General features: G+C 39.9%; 1 protein-coding gene across 7 annotated transcripts in view; it reads left to right on the top strand.

Annotated features, from left to right (window-relative positions):
* Positions 1-20,899, top strand: part of Acvr1 (activin A receptor type 1) — a 132,697-nt gene that overhangs the window by 89,645 nt on the left and 22,153 nt on the right. For all 7 annotated transcript variants that reach the window (XM_087199047.1, XM_087199077.1, XM_087199065.1 and 4 more), the window contains 4 exons: positions 8,336-8,599; positions 10,694-10,905; positions 14,669-14,768; positions 18,555-18,701. In XM_087199047.1, the coding sequence (XP_087055173.1) occupies positions 8,336-8,599; positions 10,694-10,905; positions 14,669-14,768; positions 18,555-18,701 (723 nt within the window). The remainder of the gene's footprint in view (positions 1-8,335; positions 8,600-10,693; positions 10,906-14,668; positions 14,769-18,554; positions 18,702-20,899) is intronic.

The raw sequence follows: 20,899 nt of genomic DNA, 5'->3' as shown, positions 1-20,899 counted from the left end.
TTTCCTTTCCCTTCTTTCCTTTCCCCTGCCCCTCCCACTACCCCTACCCCTTTGGATCTTTTCTTCCTATTTTACTATGTAAAGGTGCAAATTTCCATTGATGAATGTCATTATATTGTATACCTAAAATGTACCAATTATTAGAATGAATAATCGATAATGTAAAATATGTCTGCTTTTTAATCCCTCGTGATTGTCAGTAGATGGCTTCTACAAGATGTCTCCTGTAGCTTATTATTTCTTAGTAGTACAAATGTGAGCACATGTAGAATTATAGAATAGAAGCACAGCATGCTAGGAACTGTCTGCTCCTTTTCGGGATTCCTTCCATTTCCTTCTGGGTTTTCATCTCTTCAGCAGGCTCACAATTGTTGGCTCGGCTTGGTGTGCCTGTGTGGATGGAAGCAGGCTCTGGAAGGAAATAGTTCCGAACTGACTGGTGGTATTAAAGCTACTATTTTAAAGTGACCCTCCATAGATACTTGGGTTATCTTTAGGCCGTCGGTGATCTGCAGCTACAGGAGCCAAAGGAAATCTGCGGAAACTCTTGTCTGTTGCTCTCGCCTGGATTTGTGTTTAGATATTCTTGCTCCCCAGCCAGTGGCCTCATGACTCATCTCAGATTTAGCTGGATTTCCTTTGCCACGGTCCAAGATTATTGTGGAAGCTGGGAATGGTTTGCCATGCTGCAGAAATTGAGATGGAGGGATGGTGTGTTTGAAAAGCTAGTTCTGGTTCACAGCACTCAGAAGAAATGCTTTCTGTTTATACCTAGATTGTCCAACCCCGGAGCTTTTTCTGTGAGCTTGGGTACAAAAGAAGTAAGTTCAAAATAATCCAGACTCAACCTTATAGTGACTGTAGGGTCTTATTCTATCACCAGTAAGCCAATTTTCTTAAATATGCTGATTTGGGGTTAATGGATTCTTTTGGGCCATATTAATTAGACTAATAGAGAAAGAAGATATGTGAAGCAAAGATCAGGTTAAAAGCCTGGCATACAGGTAACAAGGCATGTATTCATGGGTCTGAAGACATGGGATTCCCTTCTTCATTAACCTTTCATGGTGTTCTGGACTGTCTAGGGCCTTGGGAAATGAATTGGGAAATTGAGGGAACAGGGTGGTAGCAATATCAAAGGCTTGCACTGTGACCCAGTATTTTCCCCTTTTAAATTTTTAATCTTTTTGGCTGCATATAAGATGGAAAGAAAGGACTCTAGAAGTTACTTTGTTCTCTCTATGCTTTTCCCTGGTGTAGATAGGATAGAAATCTGGGGAAGAAGAATTGACTAATTTAGGACATTTTCATCTTCCACTTTGGGTGCCACAAGACCCAGAGGCCACATTCCAAGACTGTTGAACAAATTGGAGTCCTGTCCTACATTTGATGGTTTATCTGTGTGATTTGAAACCTTCCCGATAAGGCTATTAGGGGTGTAGTAGAGGCTAATGGTAACTAGAGCCAAGAATGGTGACCTTGGAGGAAGCTGGCTCCCTGAATCCCCCCAAAATAGAGTAGGACACAACAGAAGAAATGGAGGTAGAATCAGTGGGGATTCCTTCTCCCACTGCTCCATCCCATAATTCACTGGGCAAACTGTTTTCCTCGCCTGTGAAGCTCTGTGCCTCTCCCTGTACCTGGAGCTTGTTCAGACCTGGGCATTGGCATGCTTGTGGAGGTGACGATATATATTCTGGCCTATGAAAATATTCCTCCGATAATTTCCACTAGGCCTTCTGTTTGTGTGAAGCAGAGGTTTATGAAACTTGAAGAAAAAATGTGACAGGTCATTATTTTCTCCTGTATTAAGGAGTTCACAGATACTATGTGTATATTAAAGCCAAATCTTTGCTACAGTCAGAGAATCATCAAAAGCATGGAAAAGACAGGTCAATATTCTCTTAGGTCATTACCATACATACTATGTTGTTTCGTTTGTTAGTCACTTGCACACAGGCTGAGTTTTTGGCTTTGAAACAGAAGGTGTGGTTGCCTCACTAGGCTTAATTTACAAGGATTATTTCAGAGACAAGGAGTCAGCCCAGACATAAAATAAACAGATGGCACTTTTTTTTTTCTTCTCAGCTTCAGCAGTTCAAATGCAGGATGATTTAGGAGTCCTTATCACCTTCAGCACAGCAAAAAGGGGAAAATGATGTAATTCACTCTTTCCCATTCCCTGCTGAACTCGCCATTATTTCACTGATGGGGGGAGGGGGCAGCAAACACCAGGGGCAGCCATTTCTCTGCCAAGAAGCCAAATTCTGAGCCCTCTAACCTGACTCATACTAGAGGGACTTAGTATGTGTTGATGATCCTGATCACCCAACGTTGCAGGAGCCGAAATCCCCAAAGCAGCCTCCACAGGAGGACCACCCACAGAAGCCAGCTGTTCTATTAATGTATTAAAGAGTTCTTTATTTTAGGAGCTCTTCTATTTTACTTCTGACAAACAGGCTAACGAAAAGCCTACAGTACTACAAAAAGTGCTAATTTTCCACACATGGGAGCCATGAGTAGAGAACAGATGTGACAGTACAGTGGACCACTCCAGGAAGAAATGGTTTGCACAGACATGCTGTCCTGGCCCAGTGACTAAGCCTGGCCTCAAGTGCTGACATTTGAAGACTTTATGGGCTCATCAGTCTGCTCTGAAAACCAGCACCACGTCTCTTCCCACCTTGAAATAATTTCTGTGAAGAGAAAACTCATGCTATGCCAAATATCCATCAAGTTTGGACTCCTGCCAGGATCTGAGGCTGATGTAGGGGATGCAGCAGGGAGCAAGATCTGTGGGTTCCCACCATCATGGAACTTTAGTCTAGAAGAAAGGGCTGTGTATTCAGTGGCCCTAGGTTAACAGTGCTAGCTCAGTGAGTGGAGGGTGGGCAGGGAGGGAGTATTCCATGGGGAGGAATTCTACCACTAAAGAACTTATGATCCTGAAGCAGGAAGGGACCTTCCAAGACTTCTGCCAACTGAAGAGGAGGCTAAAGAGCAGGCAGGGATCAAACTGTGGTCTCTGTGTTGAAAGTGATGGAAGTCAGAGAAAATCAGTCTCGTATGGGAGCTCGAATAGGGAACAGCACATAGAGGACACATTGTGAGTTCAAAATCTTAGACATTCTTATTATTCTGGTTTATATGCTGTCTTGTGTGAGTACCTCTATCCCCTCTCATAACTCCTGGAATGCATTTTCTTCTTGTCTTTACAACTTTCCTATGAGCCTCTCTAGTTTAAAAAAAAATGATGTGGATTCCCTAAATGAGTGTTTTATAATGAGAGCAAGCATTTAGCCACTTGGGATTTTTTTCCCCTTGCTTGATTGGATTTATTTAGTTACTCGAAACAAGAAATAAAGAAGTAAAAAGTTTTTCACAAATATGCACACTGCTGGAAAGGATGACACAAGTAAGGCTGGACTGTGAAGCGACATGATCCAGTTTTCCTAGAGTAGGGTAACAATCAGACATTCAGCTTGGTGTATTTTATCCCTGAGCATATAGACTGTTGTCCTGCCAGAGAATCAAATGCCCTTCACTAGGCAGTCCGGATGGACCTTTGTGTTCCTGTTTTAGGCACAGGCTTGGTGGCGATGAAACCTGGCATTGCAGAATTCCTCCTTAAGCCTTTGCTTAATGCCAGAGATCTCAAATGCTTGCAGATTTGGGAGAGATGCCAAATTGTGCTGTCAGATTAGGAGACGGTGGAAAGACTCCCATAATCTATAAACATAATATAAGCTGCCATTTCAAATGAATGATTTGTTTAGACTGTTGGAATAAGGCCGGGGATATTTTGAGTTTCTTTTTTAGCCTCTATGAGTTCTGCACCTTTGGACTTTTATAATTACAATCTAATTACTGCATTATTATTTGTGCTACTTTGAGGTGAGTCTGTAAAGAATTCAGCCTATTCCTTTTGCTGACCCCTAGGATGGATCACAGCTATAGGCTGGTTTACATATAGCATTTTCTCATTTGTCTTGTATCAAAGATCTTAGTGGGGTAGTGTGGGGCTTTATTTACCATTTAGACTGAGAGTCAGTTTAGATGCCTTGAAGCATTCTAGAGTGCATGACTGGGCAGGTGGGGTAGCTAAGTATGGAGCATTGTGCTTAGATAGCTAAGTCCCACTTAAGCATAAATATGAATACTTTTTACTCTGAAGTACAGGATTATCCTAAACTATAAACAGTCTTACAAAGTCTGTGATGCTCTTTGCTCTGCCTCTTCTTCTTCTGCCAGTCTGGGATTAGTCTCCGAGTAGGTGTGTCCAGATGGTGAGCTGAGGATTGCCCAGAACAAGAAAAATCTTTTTAAAGATTTGGCTATGGTGGACTCCTGGGATTCCCAGCCTGTGCCTCTGGTTTGCAGAGCCAGCCCCAATCCTCCACCACCCCGGTGGCCTCTGTCTCTGCCAGGAGGCAGCCTCCACTTGTGGTCAGAACTCACAGCTGTTCCCAGCCAGCCCAGGCTGGGAGCAGTTTCACATGGCCCCTGGTTCTGGTGATACAAAGAGCAACTGGAGCCAGCCATAACACTGAGTAATGCCAGGAGGTGCCTTCTAGAACAAACAATGTGGGTGAGCACCACAGAGAGGGAATACCTCAGGCTTGACATTTAAATTACTGAATTATTTAAATGAATGTCAATTAGGTGGAGTAGTCTGGCTGCTTTCTGCTAGGATGCTTCCTGGTTATTTGCACAGGGAAGTGTAGAGCACTTCACATCAGATACGGTGCTTCCTGTATGTACTGTAGAGAGTCCATCGCAGGACATGATTGTCCATTCCTCGGTGATCCATATTGTATTTGTATCATGGTTTAATAGATTAGAATCCACCTGCACTTCCATGTGGCCCTTAAAGACACTTCTTCACCCTCACACCCACCTCAAATAAAATATCACAGGCCCACACATGTTACAATGATTCCTAAATTTGACAAGACTGAAAAAGTGAGTCATGGGCACTCTGAGACTTGTGGTGTTCCCTTAAGAATTGTGCATATTAATATTTGAAAATGGCACTACCTAGCTTCAACTTTCTTTGTTGAGTTAGTAATCCTATCTCAGATAATCCTTGCTAACCCCAGCTGTCAGGTGAGATTGCCATGGCATCGAACTAATGTATGTGTGGATGTGTGTGTATGACTGGTCATTCTTATATTTTTATGAATTTAGGGCCTTCATTTCTATTTGCATGTATATAAAAATACATAAAAGCCTCTGCTAAGTAAATAGAAAGTACAGTCTAAACAAATGAAATGTTGGGTGAAGTGCAAAATAGGAAACAAGTTGGTGAAGGTTTTTTACTTTCCCATTACTAATTGCCAGACTCAGCTCATGGTTCCTCCATATCAGAGATTGTGTTAATTATTACATGTCATTAACAGCCATGCTTTTATGTCCTTTTTCGTTGTCTTGAGTATAGAGGGAAGGATATGGAAATCCTAGTTTTTGACATTTTATTGAAAAAAATTACTAACTGAAAGGCAGGCAGCCCCTGGTATTCTGTGTATAACTATAGGAAGTATATAGAAAATTCAAGGAGAGTTTTTAATGAATGAATGAATCCCTTTGGATTAGTTTATGGCCCTTAGGGATTAAGATCTGATTAAGGTCAATGTTGCTTCATGCCTGTGTATACTGCAAAGAGGGTATAGTGAGTTGAATTTTATTAAAGTCAGTGTCTACTTGAGGCTGTTCATTCTGGCAGATTCTTTAGGTCACAGTGCAGGTATCTGTCAGACCATATGCAAATCTTGTCAAATAGAGACCCTGGGAAAGCAGTGTCCCTTCCTGTGCCTGTGGACTTGAGACAAGTTTGGACTGAAACTTTAAGAATATTTCATCTTGAGAGCACATTAGAGAAATTAATATTATTATTTTATTTTTGAAAAATTGATATTTTAAAATTAGAACCATAAAGTATCATTAATTCTTTGGTATCTTGGACCATCCATTTCTTTTTATGCTGGAGATTGAACCAGATGAATCCTCAAGCATGCTAAATATGTGCTCTCCTGAGGAGCTTCACACCCAGCCCCTGGACCCCCCATTCCTATAGGAACAATGATGAGAGGTCCCTCTAGAGCCTGGAGTTACTTGTTGGTTATTGTTGCTTGTAGACCTTATGTACAGCAGACTGAATAAATCACATTCTTCTCTCCACAAATTGCTACTAATTTATTTTCATTTTATATTTTCATACCAACACTAATCCTTCATCCTTAACCCAGTGTCAGAGGCTTATACCTTCAATTTGTTAGGGATTTATACTTGGATATGTATGATATTCTAAAAATATTTAGCATTTTAAAATACATCTTTGTGTTTGAAATTTGTATCAATTGTGTTATTTGATGGTCTTAAAAAATTAGTCTTTTGAGTCTCTGCTGTGGATCACAAGCAAATCAGTATGGCACCATTAACACTCCCTCACACCCCACCCTTCCATTTCCTTCCAAAGAACCATCACCTGTTGGGCAGCATAGTTGGCAGCCCTCAGCTCAGCTTCATGCCATTCAAGAGTGGTGAGCATGTCTAGACTCCCTAGAAATATTATCTTTCAGCTCTCTTGCGGCAAGTGTGAACTTTTTGCTAGATTATGTCAGCAGATATATATGTTTTTTATCCTCATAGAAATAGATTAGTACTGGAATTTCTCTTGGATTTCTTTGGGCAGGGACAATAAAGACTTTCTCTTTGCTCATTAAAATTTTTGCTCATTAAAAATGTCTGAGGGCTCTTGATTCTCAGGGGTGAAACTGGTGACATACATAGCACTGTCAGTGGCTATTTTGGATTTTCTGCTTTCAGGCATGTCTTTGCTTTTGGATGAGCCCCTTGTGGTTTTCAAAAGAACTAGCAAGTCAATTATAAATAGAAGGCTGTGTCTGTGTGTCTGCATGCGCTTACTCTGTGGGACGAGGAACCCACATGACAGTGGGCAGTGAACTATTTTTCCACTTCTTTGAAGAGGGAAGAAGAAAGATTAAGAAACACTTTTCTCTTTTTTAGGTAACCCACATCGCCACACACACCCACACAAATCTGTGTAAATGAACTTGACATTTTCAAAGACCTCACCTTAAGGTCTTGTCTTGAAAGCACAGCTACCCGACCTGTTATTTTAAGAAAGAAGCAGTTATCTCACAGACCCACTGTTGAGGGTTCAAGGATTAGAGAGCAGTCTTTCTGAGCCATGGGCCTTGAGGCAGCTCTCAAAGCTGGATTTCCTTATATGAACAGTGCTTTGGGGACAGTGGCCTTGGCCAGATAATCACTGGCCTGTAGGACGCGGCTGTTTACATTTCATCTTCACTTTCCTTCCCCACTGGTGAAAACTGTTGGAACCAGCAAGTTTGAACTAATCCATCCAACAAGGGAGGGGGAAAAAGGGATGTGAAAAATGAAACTGCAAATAAGTGTTTTTAGAGGTGATTAGGAAATGTGATTAGGTCTGGTTCCCTTATGGTAGATTGCTGGCTCTCTTTCCATAGCTTTTTTGAATTCACCAAATGTTAAGCTATTCCTTCGGTCCTACCTGTTACCTTATTGTCCAGACATTATTCAATTCTCTTTGTTTCTTTGTGCCCTCATTCTGGATATTTGCTGTCAAGTTCTTTTTCTGCCAGTTGAAAATTCTAGAGAAGTTATTAATTCCCATTTTAACCAATGGAAAAACTTCTGTGTTACTCTTTTAAAAAGTTAGGGCCAGGGATTCTGCCTTGCAAGCACAAGATCTCGAGTTCTATCCCTGGTACTAAAAAAAAGTTAGCCTAGGCATCTAGCTGGAAATGTTGACAACATGGATTTGTAGCTATAGATCACATCTTTGAAAATTCTTATTAATACAACAGTTATTTTTGAAGCAGATTCTAAAGCAGGAAAATCACCATTGCTTGTTTTATTTGTTATGCAGAGCTAGCAGGAACTGGTGTTAACAAGTGCCATATATTTAGGAGCCATTTTTATATAAAATATTGGTGATGAATATTATGTTCCAGTAAAACATTTTATTTGATATAAGAATTGAGAGAGAGCAGGAGAAACTCATTGTCAGAAGTCTGTTGACAGATGATATCTCATCTCTGGCTTCATGGGATCTAAAGGAGAGGGTACCTAGCTTATATAAATGTATTCCTAGATTGAGAAGTGATTATTACTTGGTGGTTGGTCAAACGACAGTGCCACAGAATGGCTCTTGGTGATGACTTTCTGCTCTGAGAATGTGCTTGGAATGGTCCTGAAGAAACTTCCCATTCATCCAGTAGGGGTTAAACTCATGCAAGTGGTTTATTTTTTACTTTTTCTCTCTCCTTTGCAGATGAGAAGCCGAGGGTCAACCCCAAACTGTACATGTGTGTATGTGAAGGCCTCTCCTGTGGAAGTGAAGACCACTGTGAAGGCCAGCAGTGCTTCTCCTCATTGAGCATCAACGACGGCTTCCATGTCTACCAGAAAGGCTGCTTCCAGGTCTATGAGCAGGGAAAGATGACCTGCAAGACCCCACCGTCACCTGGCCAAGCTGTGGAGTGCTGCCAAGGGGACTGGTGTAACAGGAACATCACGGCCCAGCTACCCGCTAAAGGTTTCCATGTCCTTTTCTGTTCTAGATAAAGGGGTTTGTTAGTGCTGTCCCATGTCTGTGTGGCCCCATGGCTTTCCTCCTGTTATTTGAACCACAGTGATAGGCCACACAGAAGGCTGCTATAGGTGGAGCAGGGGAAGGCAATCTAAAAGGAGGATGACTATCTTTGGGAAAGTGAGTAAGGTGAAGTCCATCCATCTTGGAGACCAATTGGCTGGCCAGCTATTCTCTTTAGGTTGCCATAAACAGGGTTACAGCTCCCTACCCCACTGTCTGTTACTGGGTCATGATGTCTTCCATCATTTCTGAAGTAATTTTGCTCAGTAAACACTCATCGCTAGGATTTGGAATAGGAAATGGAAGACAAGACTGGTGCTTGCATGGAACTTCTTTTCTTTTGTGTGAGGAAGGAAAAAAAAAGCTCATGAACCTCTTCTCCCAGATCTGATTCCTACCCATCTACTGTTGAAGCCAGATGGGATTTTTGCATGAGCCATGGAGTTTATGTGGAACCTTCTCCCTCATGTGCTCACTGTGGATTCCATATCCACTAGAAACCAGTCCTCCTCTGAAATTGTTTCCCTGTAAAATGAGCCCTAAATTGCTATCTCAGATCCTTACAAATATTAACAGACTCCTCCAAGTCAAATTTATTTACTTAATATGTAGTACATTTTTAATAGGTATAATTATTTGATAGTGCACTCATGAAAGAAGAAAAAACAAAAAGTGGAGTAAGACAGGCTACTAGGAACATTCGCTGCTAGAAATACCAGATATCAGGAAGGAGGTAAAAAAATGAAAAAACTGATAGATCACGTTGTAGCAATTTTGAAGTTGCAGTGATAACCTTAAGGCAGATAAAAAATGTTAAATTTCATAAGCATAAAAAATATTTTAAAGAAAGAGATCAAATACTTAAAATAGTTAAAATTAAGGGGACCCTTCCCTTATACTTTGAGTCAACTTTTTACCAATTGAATAAACGGCCATGAAGAAATGCCTGCATCCTGACAAACATTACAATATTAATCATACAAAGTTCCTCATCTGCAGAATATTCTGCTAGCCTCTAAGTTTTAACAGAAAATTTATTTTCTTTATTTAAAGAATTTCTTCTAATCCGAGAGGCTATGATATTTACAATTTAATTGTATTTGCTTGTTTTAATATTTTATCATGCAAATGATATGGAATGTCATCTTTTCCAAGTCATTGATTATTTGGGATTAGAAAGGTACAGGAATATATATAAAGGAAATTTGGCTCGAGAGTGGATTGCTGAAGGGATTAGGAACATGGAAATAGGTAAAGCACATGTAGGGAAGAATAGGACTTGGTGGCATATTACCATGAAAAGGCCTGAAATTCAGAGGTGGTTATTTTCTTGGGGGAGACTATTTTATGGACCTTCACCATCCAATAAAGAGATTTTTGGTTTAGCTGACTAGGAAAGTAGAAAGCCTTTGTAAATATTTGCTCAAGTTATGAGTGTGAAGTATTTGAGTGCATGTACCTGTGTTTGAATGGGTAAAGTAATAATGCCAGGATGAGGGAGTAAATCCATGAATGGCTACTTGAATAAGTGAATAAATGCACAAATGAATGGAGAGGGTCCTAGACAGAAACTGTGATGCAAGCTCAATGAGGATTGTACCATACATAACCAAGAGAAATTGAAGAGGGCACAGATGGAGTAATGCAGTTTTAACTCTGCTAGCACTTTCTCATAGGAATATTATAGGATAGTGTCTGTCTGTGAGGGCTTGATTATAAAACATCTTTACATATCAAATCCAAGTTAATAAAAGTAATATCAAGATTTGTATGGTACTTTATATTGTAAAAGCATTTTTACATACATGCATTAATGCAGTTGATTCTCAGTAGAATTTTTTCAAACTCCCGTTGTCTAATAATGATTTAATGGTTGGGCCGTTGGCCAGGTAGTAGGAAGTATTTTAGTTTTAACACTTTATAACTTGTTCGACCATGTGGTGAGGATCAGGAGCTGCTTCTTAGAGTATTGGTTATACTGAGTAGTAAGTAAACAGTGCTCCTGGTGGCTAATTCCCCTTTTCTCTCCATCTCCAGGGAAATCCTTCCCAGGAACACAGAACTTCCACTTGGAGGTCGGCCTCATTATTCTCTCTGTAGTGTTTGCAGTATGCCTTCTAGCTTGCCTACTGGGAGTTGCTCTCCGAAAATTTAAAAGGCGCAACCAAGAACGCCTCAATCCCAGGGATGTGGAGTACGGCACCATCGAAGGGCTCATCACCACCAATGTTGGAGACAGCACTTTAGCAGTGAGTTTGTGACAGTCTCAGTACACCAGCGATGGCTGTGGACACTTTCTTTTTTGGGCATGAAAAGCTGGAAGGGCAGGGACAATGCAGCCACGTGCCATTGGTCACTTACCTCCTAAGCAAGCATCTGGTAAAACTTGCATAATCTCCTTTACATGAGGACATCATTTTAGACAGACATCAAAAGGAGAGAGGGGATATATTTAAGTAGATTCTTAGTAGTTTTCTTTTGGGATTAAGGGAAAAGGGACAAAGGGTGGTTGGCTGCCTGCAATTTTGAAAGGCTTAGAATTGGTGGTATTCAATTGCTCTATTTTTAGTAATAAAAGTGCTTTTCTTTTGCTTAATATTAAAAATCAATTTCCCTTCTAGATTATTTCAACACCCTATAATTTAAGACTTTAAAACTTGACATCCAAAAAAGCAGCTATTAAATTTCCCATGCTCCCGTGCTGCCCCCTTGTGGAGTGCAATACACTGCCAACCAATAGGATATGTGACCACACTTATAGTCTTCAATTTTCTAGCGGCCACCTCAAAGAAAGTAAAATAACACACAAACAAAAAAGGGTAAATTTAATTTTAACTATCTATTCAACCCAACATATATAATTTTTATCATTTTAACATAAAAATATTAATGAGACATTTTACATTTTTTAGCTAAATTTTCAAAAATTTGTGTTTTTTACATTTACAGTATGTCAAATTAGCCAGAGTTTACTTATTCAACGTAGAAACCATTGTCTTTATACATTTAAAAATCACTCTTTTGTATGCTTTTAAATGATAGATTCATGCTACACTCCTTGCCCCTTAATTTTTTTATATTTTAAAAATTTTGAGCCAAGATCTCAATTGCCTAGGCTGGCCTCAAACTTGTGATCTTCCTGTCTCAGCCTATTGAGTAGCTGAGATAACAGGTGTATGCCACCAAAGCTGGCTCTAAAATTAACATTTTACAAAACAAATATTTAAAAGTTACCAAAAGACCTGGGCATGATGGTACAACCTGTGATACTAGCACTTTGGGAAGCTGAGGCAGGAGGATCCCAAGTTCAAGGCCAGACTACGGAACTGTGTAAAATCATGTCTTAAAAAAGTCTGGAGATGTAGTTTTATGGTAGAGCTCAAGCCTAGTATTAGGGTTTAATCCCTGGTATTGCTCTTTTTTTAATTTTAAGGGAAGGTTAAACATTAAATAGGAGGAGCAGATCACTTATTATAAATAGGTTAGCATAAATTGCAAAAAGAAAAATCCTACATTGATGCTGTGCCAAATCTGATGCCTACTCTGAAAAAGGCAAAGATTTGAGGGTGTTAGAGTGGTGGGAAAGACATACAGTATGGAATCAACTGTCATAATCTATTGAATTGAAAAACAATCAAGGTAACATCCTTCTAAGTTTCCTCAGAGTTATTTCTTACCATGCCTGTGTATCATCCAAAACATCTCATATTAAGTCTTGCTGCGTTGGACAGCATGGCGAAGGTGTCTGAGGGTGTTCTGCACTTTTCTTGCCTAGCAGTTTCCTTTCTGCCCAGGAAGATGTACCCTGGCCAGTGGCCATCTTGGCACCTCAGGTGTTGCACCTGGACAGCAGCTGGCCCTCCCTTTGTGAGCAGGCAGAATGCTTGGTGATGGCTAACTTGACTGGGAGACATCTCACGCTACTGCCCGGCTCATCACAGGGCTACCAGTCACATGTACTTTTTGAATGAAAAAGGAGGAAGTAATCTCATGTAGCTTCCTTTTATCTATTTAAAATGCGCTGCTGTGGAACCTACAGCAGGAGATATAAGGAGTTCTACTTTGAAAAGTAGAGAAACAGAATTTTTCATTAGACATCTACTCAGAAGTCTATTCCAAACTTTAAAGAAAATTAAATGAGTTTACTGAGTTAATAACAAGAAGATGTGAAGATGAATCCTGACAAAGCTTCAGCAAACAAAATTCTAAAATAGATTAATCAGGACTTTGTTCCTCAGAGCTGCTAATATAACTAATTACCAAAGGTAATAATTGGAATATCTAGTATAAATTACCATTTAAAAAGCTCTTAAGATTTTGAAAGAGGAAGGAAAGTGTATGCCAAAACAGTCTTCTAAATAAAGCCATGTCAGATGATAGTATATCATGATATAAAAACATAGTAAACACAATTTTTAAAACAAGGTGTCATTATTTGTCTCTATACTTGCTTATTTAAGCAATATACTCACTTATATGATTCAACAAAGTACATACTCTTACAGAACCTCTCATTTACCCTACAAAAGAACTATTAGGATCCGTGAATTGAGGTAGATGTTTATTAGTCTTTTGTTGATTCCCCCCATCTATGAAGTGGGTTTAGCATTAAAATTATACATTATGAAAAAGCAACACATTGAATTTTAATATTTTAATTTGCAAAATTATTCTTCTAAAAATGGAATGAATGGAGGTAGGAAAATAGCAAGACAGAATGCTTAGGTAAATAATTCTACATTTTCTTTTCTTGTTGATTATCTGTGTTGTTCTTTTTCTTTCTTTTTTTTTTTTTTGGTGGTACTGGGGATTGAATTTAGGAGTACTGTACCAGCAGCCCCACCCTTTTTACATTTCATTTTGAGATAGTATCTCCCTGAGTTTCCCAGGTTAGCCTCAAATTTTCCATGCTGCTGCTTCAGCCTCCTGAGTAGCTATGATTATAGGAGTGTGCCACTGTGCCTGACTCCTTTGATAGTTTTCAAGGTTCTGAATTTTCTCCACTGGATATTCAGCTTTTGGTAATTATGCCAATCAATACTATTTAGCAGTCATTCTCAGAGGAAGTGAAAGAAGATGAAATTCATGGAAATCAGTGTATTGCTTTAATAGGTCAGCTAAAATATTGGAGAAAGGAAGAGCTTTGGGGAATGTTAGCTCACTGTTACTGCAAGCATACACTGTCGCCATGGGCACAGTATTATTATAGATAATCCTTGCCTGATACCAAAAGACTTCTGTCTCTTGGCTTGCCCTGAAAATAAGAAGAAAATTGTTTTTGCATGAACTAATCAGGAATGTTTTGCCAACACGTTCATTCATAGGACTCTGGTTTTTCTTTTCTCACTTGTGAGTGCTTCAAATTAAGAAATGATAAGGTATTTATTTAATGACCCTTTTGGTCCTCACCAACCTAACAGGTAACCTCTATCCAGGGAGCTCATCCTGAGTGTGCCAATTTAATGATCCACATGGTTATCGCAGTCTTTCCACTACAAACATCAGAGCTGTTTTTTGTATTTCTAATTTGTTTGTTCCTAATTAGACTTCCTTAGTTGGTATGACAGCTAAAGTGGATTGTTTGATAGATACTTAATGAACATAGCAGAATATGGTAAATTATACCCAGGACTTGAAGTTGAAGGACTCTGCTCACCCCTTTTCACCTGCTGTTCTTTCTGCTGCTTCCCCTTGTGCTCAGTATTGCTTCTTGAACTTTCTTAGTTTCATCTTCATCTTTGCTCCACTTCTTTATATATTTTATTCTAAAACTATTGGAAGGACTATTGACCCTTCAAGAGAACATACCATATATTATGCAAAGAGCTGATGTCTCGTTTTCCTATGAAAAAACCCCATCTTTCTTCTGGTGGAACTCTCTAGACATGCTAACAGCCCATGTGACGGGGTCTCTCCCCTCCCTGTGAGTTACAGCAGCACCCATGGTAGTAGGACTAAACCACAAGCTACTACTGCTCAATAGTCTCTCTTTCTCCTTGTCTTAAACCACAGGATTTATTGGATCATTCGTGTACATCAGGAAGTGGGTCTGGTCTTCCTTTTCTGGTACAAAGAACAGTGGCTCGGCAGATTACCCTGTTGGAGTGTGTCGGTAATTCTTTTTTCCTTTCCTTTCTGGGTACCCTGCACTGTTAACTGTTGTTGTATAGTGGGATGGAACTTGTAAGATCTGCTTTTTGTTGCCTTTTGTTTCCTGAGTAAACTCAGGAGATGCTGCTGTAAGCACTTTTTGGTGTGAGTAGCTTACTAAACTATGGGATAGGATCTTTGAGTCTCTGTGTTTGAACCCCTGAATTTGTTGAATCTCTTGTCAAGCAAATTGTCATTAATTAGTGTAGAGAATGCCTGGTCAAAAGCTTTGAGTTGCAAATAGACCCTTTAGTATGCTAGGAAATGTTAAGGCGTTTTTGACCATAGGTATTGAATGACCTGAGGTAAGTAGGCTATTGGACAGTAAAGTTGTTACAATTCTCCAGTCTTTCTCATTCTTCCCTTCCTTTTACAATAAATAATGGTAAATACATATAATTATTATTGATGTTTAAAAGCAAGAGCATATATACATTTTTAAGGGCTCTCATTTTCCCCATATAGGAATACATTTTAATATTCCTATAATATTTGATATAATCATGGTGTGTGTATAGTTCATGCCACTTTTTCAGCTTTAAGCTTACTACCTTTCCATATACAGTGGACCCTTGATTTACAACCGGCCTGGCATACAAACATTTGAGTTATGATCAGAATTTTAGTTTTAATTTATGAACAAAGTCTTGAGTTACAACCTGAACGCCAGCCACTTGTGCTTCCAGATGGTATCAGTTACAGATTTAACCCTTAGAGAGTTCTGGAAGGAACATTACAACATTGTTTCCTGCGTGGGTTTACTTGAGAAATCCTGGGCCAACGTCTCTCTAAGGGTACTGAGATCTGCTTGGGAGAAAGTGTGGCCTAAAATTATACAGGAGAGAGACTTTGAAGGCAATTGACCAACTTGAGTTACAACCAGCCCCAGGTATGAATTGAGTTTGTAAGTCAAGGATCTGCTGTATTTGTTTTGATTTTGCTGGAGTTTTTTGGTGGGTTTTTTTGTTGTTTTGGGCTTTGGTTGAGACAGGGTCTCACTTTGTGGTTCACGCTGGCCTTGAACTCACTATGGAGCCCAGGCTGGCCTCAAATTCTCATACTCATGTAATCCTCCTGCCTCAGCATCCTAAGTGCTGAGATTACAGGTATGTGGCACCATGGCTGGTTTAAAGGCCTAATTTTTATTTGTTTTATGTAGTGGGTAGATATTTGCAAGTGGCGCAGTGCTTTTCATTAATTTCTCCTTCTGCTGGATGGCTGCTGCCACACCTGTAGTGGCTTGGCACCATCTCCACACTGTCCGCCCACTGCTGAGCACTCCTTTGGGTTGGGCTTCATTGTTCTGGCCCTCCCAGCTCTTCCTTTTGGGGAGAAGGCTGGTCCGCATAAGCTGGCTCCACCACTTGCTTCTCCTTTCCAGATTTTCTTTGAGTTTTCATGGAAAGTGGGACATTCCCAGCCTCAGTAGAAGGAAAGGGGATGGACAGAGTATGGAGGGAGCCCTGTATGGAGTATGGCCTGTGGCTGATGGGCAGGGTCTTTGTTGCCTTTTCTCTAGGTCAGCTAAAAATAGAGTAAATAGAGACGGAGGAGCCCCAGATGTGCTCATTATGAACAACCACAGTTGCCTTCTTGTACTAACTAGGATTCTATTTGATTATGGACAAGAGTGCCTGTGTGCTGGTAGGAGGAAGATGAAGGGGGTCATGTACTCGTCTTGCCAACCCTCTGTCCGCCAGTCCCGAGGCCACTCATCATTCATGGGGCTGCACCACACCCCGAACTCTGTCCGCAGATATTACAGCCAGGATCCAAAGTGAAAAGTAATACTGTACCTTTGCAAATGTATACAGTTTCTGGTTCTGTAGATATTCTTAGCATTTTCAAAAATAGTGTAAATGAGTTACTACATTTTGTTGGGTTCGCGCTAAAGATTTTAATGCAAACAGTGCCATTTCAGAAGCCTGTAGTTAGTGTTGATGTGATACAATTTTGAAAAAAAATGTATGTGATAAACTACATGGATAGGGTGTTATCATTTTTGATTCACAAGCATGGGAAGCTGGAGTAGGTCTGTCATTTCCAGATGATGCTAAGGAACCCCCAAATTTCAGATGCCTTGGGGAATCTCCTTTGTGGGGCTCCGTGTAGCTCTGCTTTTGTTTTGTGGTTTTTGTACATGGTTGCATTTGCAAAAAAGCACTTGACAACTTTAAAGCAGTTGAAAACCAATGAAATAATTTTCTATCTTAATTCTATTTACCCTGCTGTGCATCTCTTGCTTTCTTAAAAAAAAAAAAAAAAAAAAAGAACAAAGGATTTATAACAACAGTTCATTAGGATATTTTCCCACCTTCTGAATGAAAAAATGAAAACAAAGAGAAAATAAAGATATACAATGAAGCCAAAGCAGGAGAAGCTTAGCATATAATTTTGTAGTATCTTAGCAGTAGCCCTCATCTCGAGTTGCAAGTGCTGAGCAATTGTTATGAGTGAGTAAAATGAATCCTGTATTAAACAGTATTTGTGTGGCCTGACAGCAGCTCACAAGAAGCACTTATCAGCCCCATTTAACAGGTTTTGGATTAATCATTGGTATTTTTTAGGGATATAGATTCTTGTCAGGGATGTCCTGTTTCTCCACATGGGGGTTCTCAGTGGCTCAGTATATCACTGCATATGCAGATGCAGGTGGTGCTGCAGCTGCTTAGTACAGCCCTGTGATCCCAGCAGCCACTTGCCTGGGCAGAAAGCCCCACTGCCCTGCAGTTTTGTCTCCTGCTGCCTTGCTCTCCAGGCTGATTATACCCCTGTTGATCCCCATAGTCTCTCGAGGTAATTACCTTCTCCTTCTAACCTCCTTGATCACCCCTACCTATAATTAAAGAGAAGAATGGAAGAGGGAGCATGTTGTTGACAGGTTGACAAGTGTGTGGTTGCTACAAGAGGAAGGCCATACACCAGACAGGTCAGATTGCAACTAAAGTCACCACATTTTTCAGATTATGTTTTCCAAGGGGCCTTTTTAGGATAGCCCATTTGTGCCATCACATATACCCATGACCAATGTCAGAAATCAGAACTGTTCTGGGATTATGTATTTAAGACTTTGCAAATCCTCTTTAGAAATATATCCTCTGCCAAGAAATCCTTTAGGGATAGTGGTAACATGCTTGCTGATCTCCTACATAGCAGTGTATTTTGTTGTTTTGTTTTTAATCCCCAGAACACACATCTCAAACTTAATAGTTTCCTTTGTGAAAAAATGCATATGTAATTCAGATCTGTAGGCCTAGAAAATGCTTCTGTTGATTCTGAAGAAGGGGAAGGAACCAAGGAAGCCATTTGACTCAGCAAGATACACTTCATTTGGCTTTCAGCACAACACATTGAAATTTAATAATCTGTACCATACTCTAAGTTTTACTAATTTTATGTGTTTTTAAAAAGCATATGCATTTTATACCTTTCAGTAAAGGAATTTAAATGTAAACTCAGTGATTAACAGCTAATTGTACAATGCAGAGACAGAAGACAATTTTTTATCACTATATGGTGGCTGGCTATGGGAGGTTGTATCTTATTTTTCTTTTGTTATTTTTTAATATCTTTACAGGCAAAAGATTGTGGTATTTATATCCCCCAAATGTGTTTCTCCAGCAGCTAATGGGAGGGATTGAGAGCAATAAGCACTAGGTTCATTGGATCATTCTTAGAAGCCTTTCCAGCCAGCTGCCTCTTGTCTGTCTGCCTTCCAGAGGAGTCACTTCTGTTTTGTTTTCCACAGGGAAAGGCAGGTATGGTGAGGTGTGGAGGGGCAGTTGGCAAGGGGAAAATGTTGCTGTGAAGATCTTCTCCTCCCGGGATGAGAAGTCGTGGTTCAGGGAAACAGAACTATACAACACTGTGATGCTGAGGCATGAAAATATTTTAGGTAAGTACAGGATAAGCCCCTCACTGATTTATTGAGGCAGAGATGATTGCCCACCTTGCCCTCTCTGGTTTGCTGCGTGTGAATTTGAAGGTCTCTCCTGAAAGCAGTATAGGGATACTCAGCACTTATATGCTGCTTAATTTTCTTTTAACATCAATTTCTTATTTAAATCTGCAAACAAGTTAAGTTGTAAGATTCTCTGGATGAGGAAAAGGAAATCTGTTATTGCTCATTCTTATTCCTACATCTGCAGATCGTTACTTAAACAACAAAAATTTGCCCCGTATTGTTCACTTCAAGGCTTCATGGGTTGTTCTACTTACCCCACCCTTTTTGAATATTTATTACTTGAATCAAACTAAGAAAGATCTTTGGACTCTTTCCTAGAGATTCACAGCTCCCAGGGACATCGTAATTAAATGCACATTCCCTCAAACTAGGCATCATTTTTAAAAGACCAGATTTACAGCAGGATTCAGCATACATTTTAATTTGGAAACTAAAACTTAGCAACATTTGTGAAATATGTAAAGTGCCCACTGAAATCTTGCTATGACAGTATAAAGGGTGAACATGTTCCTTGGGCCCATTGATGTCTACAGTTTTGAATATTTTCTGTAAATATGCTTATACTAATAGGTGCATGGTGAATGCTACCTGAGTGCTTCTTTAATAGTGCATATGCAGTTTGTACCCTACTATGCAGGATCATGTTGGCCACTTTATGGTTACTGGACTAAGTCTGGCTTATAGGAAGACCCTTGTCAAAGTTTATTTCTATTTCACTACTATCAATTTAGTATTTCAATCTGAGTCAAGTTGTCACTAAATGATGGTTTGGTGATGCTCCCAAAGCTTTGCTTCAATGGTGGGGTGTTGATGTTTCATTTCAGAATTGTTTGAAATTTGGCTGATGGTTTTTCCATTTTCCTTACTTCTGAGGCCCTAGTCATCACCTGTCCCTCCTCACTTGTACTGCACTGCCAGTTTCCCACTTCTAGTACCTCGCTTCACACAGAAGTGTCTTGCTTTGGGGATCATAGTGTCTGATGGCTCCCAAATGGAGTGTAACATAAATAACTTCTGTGCCCAAACTCAGGACTCTCTCTTGTCTCTCCAAGGAGTGTCCTAAGCTCTACCTACAAATATGTCCACATTCCGCTACCACCAATACATCCCATACCTTGGAACTGCCACAAACATATAGGTTTCTTTGTCCTTGTTCATGTTATTCTTGATCACCCGCTATTTCTTTTCACCCTCCAACTCCAAAATTGTCTCATACTTTCAAAAGGTACTACCTGACTGCTTATTCATTGAACTTCTTGAGACCAATAGAAAGTAAACTACCCATGAAAAATAAATTGCCAAGTTCTTATATTGGTTATTGAATTCTGGGCTATTTAAAATATACCAATGGTCAGGTATTCTTGAACATTTTTCCCTGTGTTTTAGGCATCATGTTGAGTATTTTACCTGCTATATACCTCTTCTTTTCTCAGTTACCCTTTGAGATATGTTAATATTATCCTTATCTCACAAAGGAGGAAGGTGAGATAGAGATTACATGAAGTAGGCAAGATCACCCAGTTTGGGTGTGGTGGGGCCAGGATGTTACCCAGCAGTAGTGCTCCGAGCCGCAGTCCTCTCATCAGCTGTGCTGTGCAGTGGCTTCACACCTCAGCTGTCACATTACCTGGTTCCTGGAGCATCACCAGAGTTTTAACCTTTGGGTGCCTGTGCATCCTCTACTAACAATAAGATCAAAGCACACATTTCCCATACAAGTGCTCCAGCCTGGAGAAGCAAATATATCATTCACACTCAAGACATACACGTTGAAAAAAATCTTCCTTGTTTAGAAGTCATTTTTCCTGAAGGTTCAGAACATAATTAACTGGACAAAATCTTTTAAGACCTAGAGGGTGAGGGGAAGGTGAGGCAATAAAAGAATGTGCTTATTATTTGTTTAATCACCGGCCCTCTCCCTTGAGGGAAGAAATCAGCAGAGGCCACACCGATATACAATAGCAATTTAATTTTTTTAAAGTGATGCTTTATTCCTTTATCGTGTTCAAAAGTTTCCTCAGATGTAAAAGAGTTTTCACTTCTCTTCCAGACCAGTTCAGTTGTCACTTCTTGATTGTAAAACTAGACCAGATTATTGTTATTCCCTACTCTGGGCTCATGCTGTCTCT

This window comes from Heterocephalus glaber, unplaced genomic scaffold (genome assembly GCF_053883595.1).
Source record: "Heterocephalus glaber isolate CG9 unplaced genomic scaffold, H.glaber_assembly_v1.0 deba00000347, whole genome shotgun sequence".
Lineage (NCBI taxonomy): Eukaryota > Metazoa > Chordata > Mammalia > Rodentia > Bathyergidae > Heterocephalus > Heterocephalus glaber.
The sequence above is the reverse complement of the archived record's forward strand: the minus strand, read 5'-3'. Positions and strand labels throughout refer to the sequence as shown.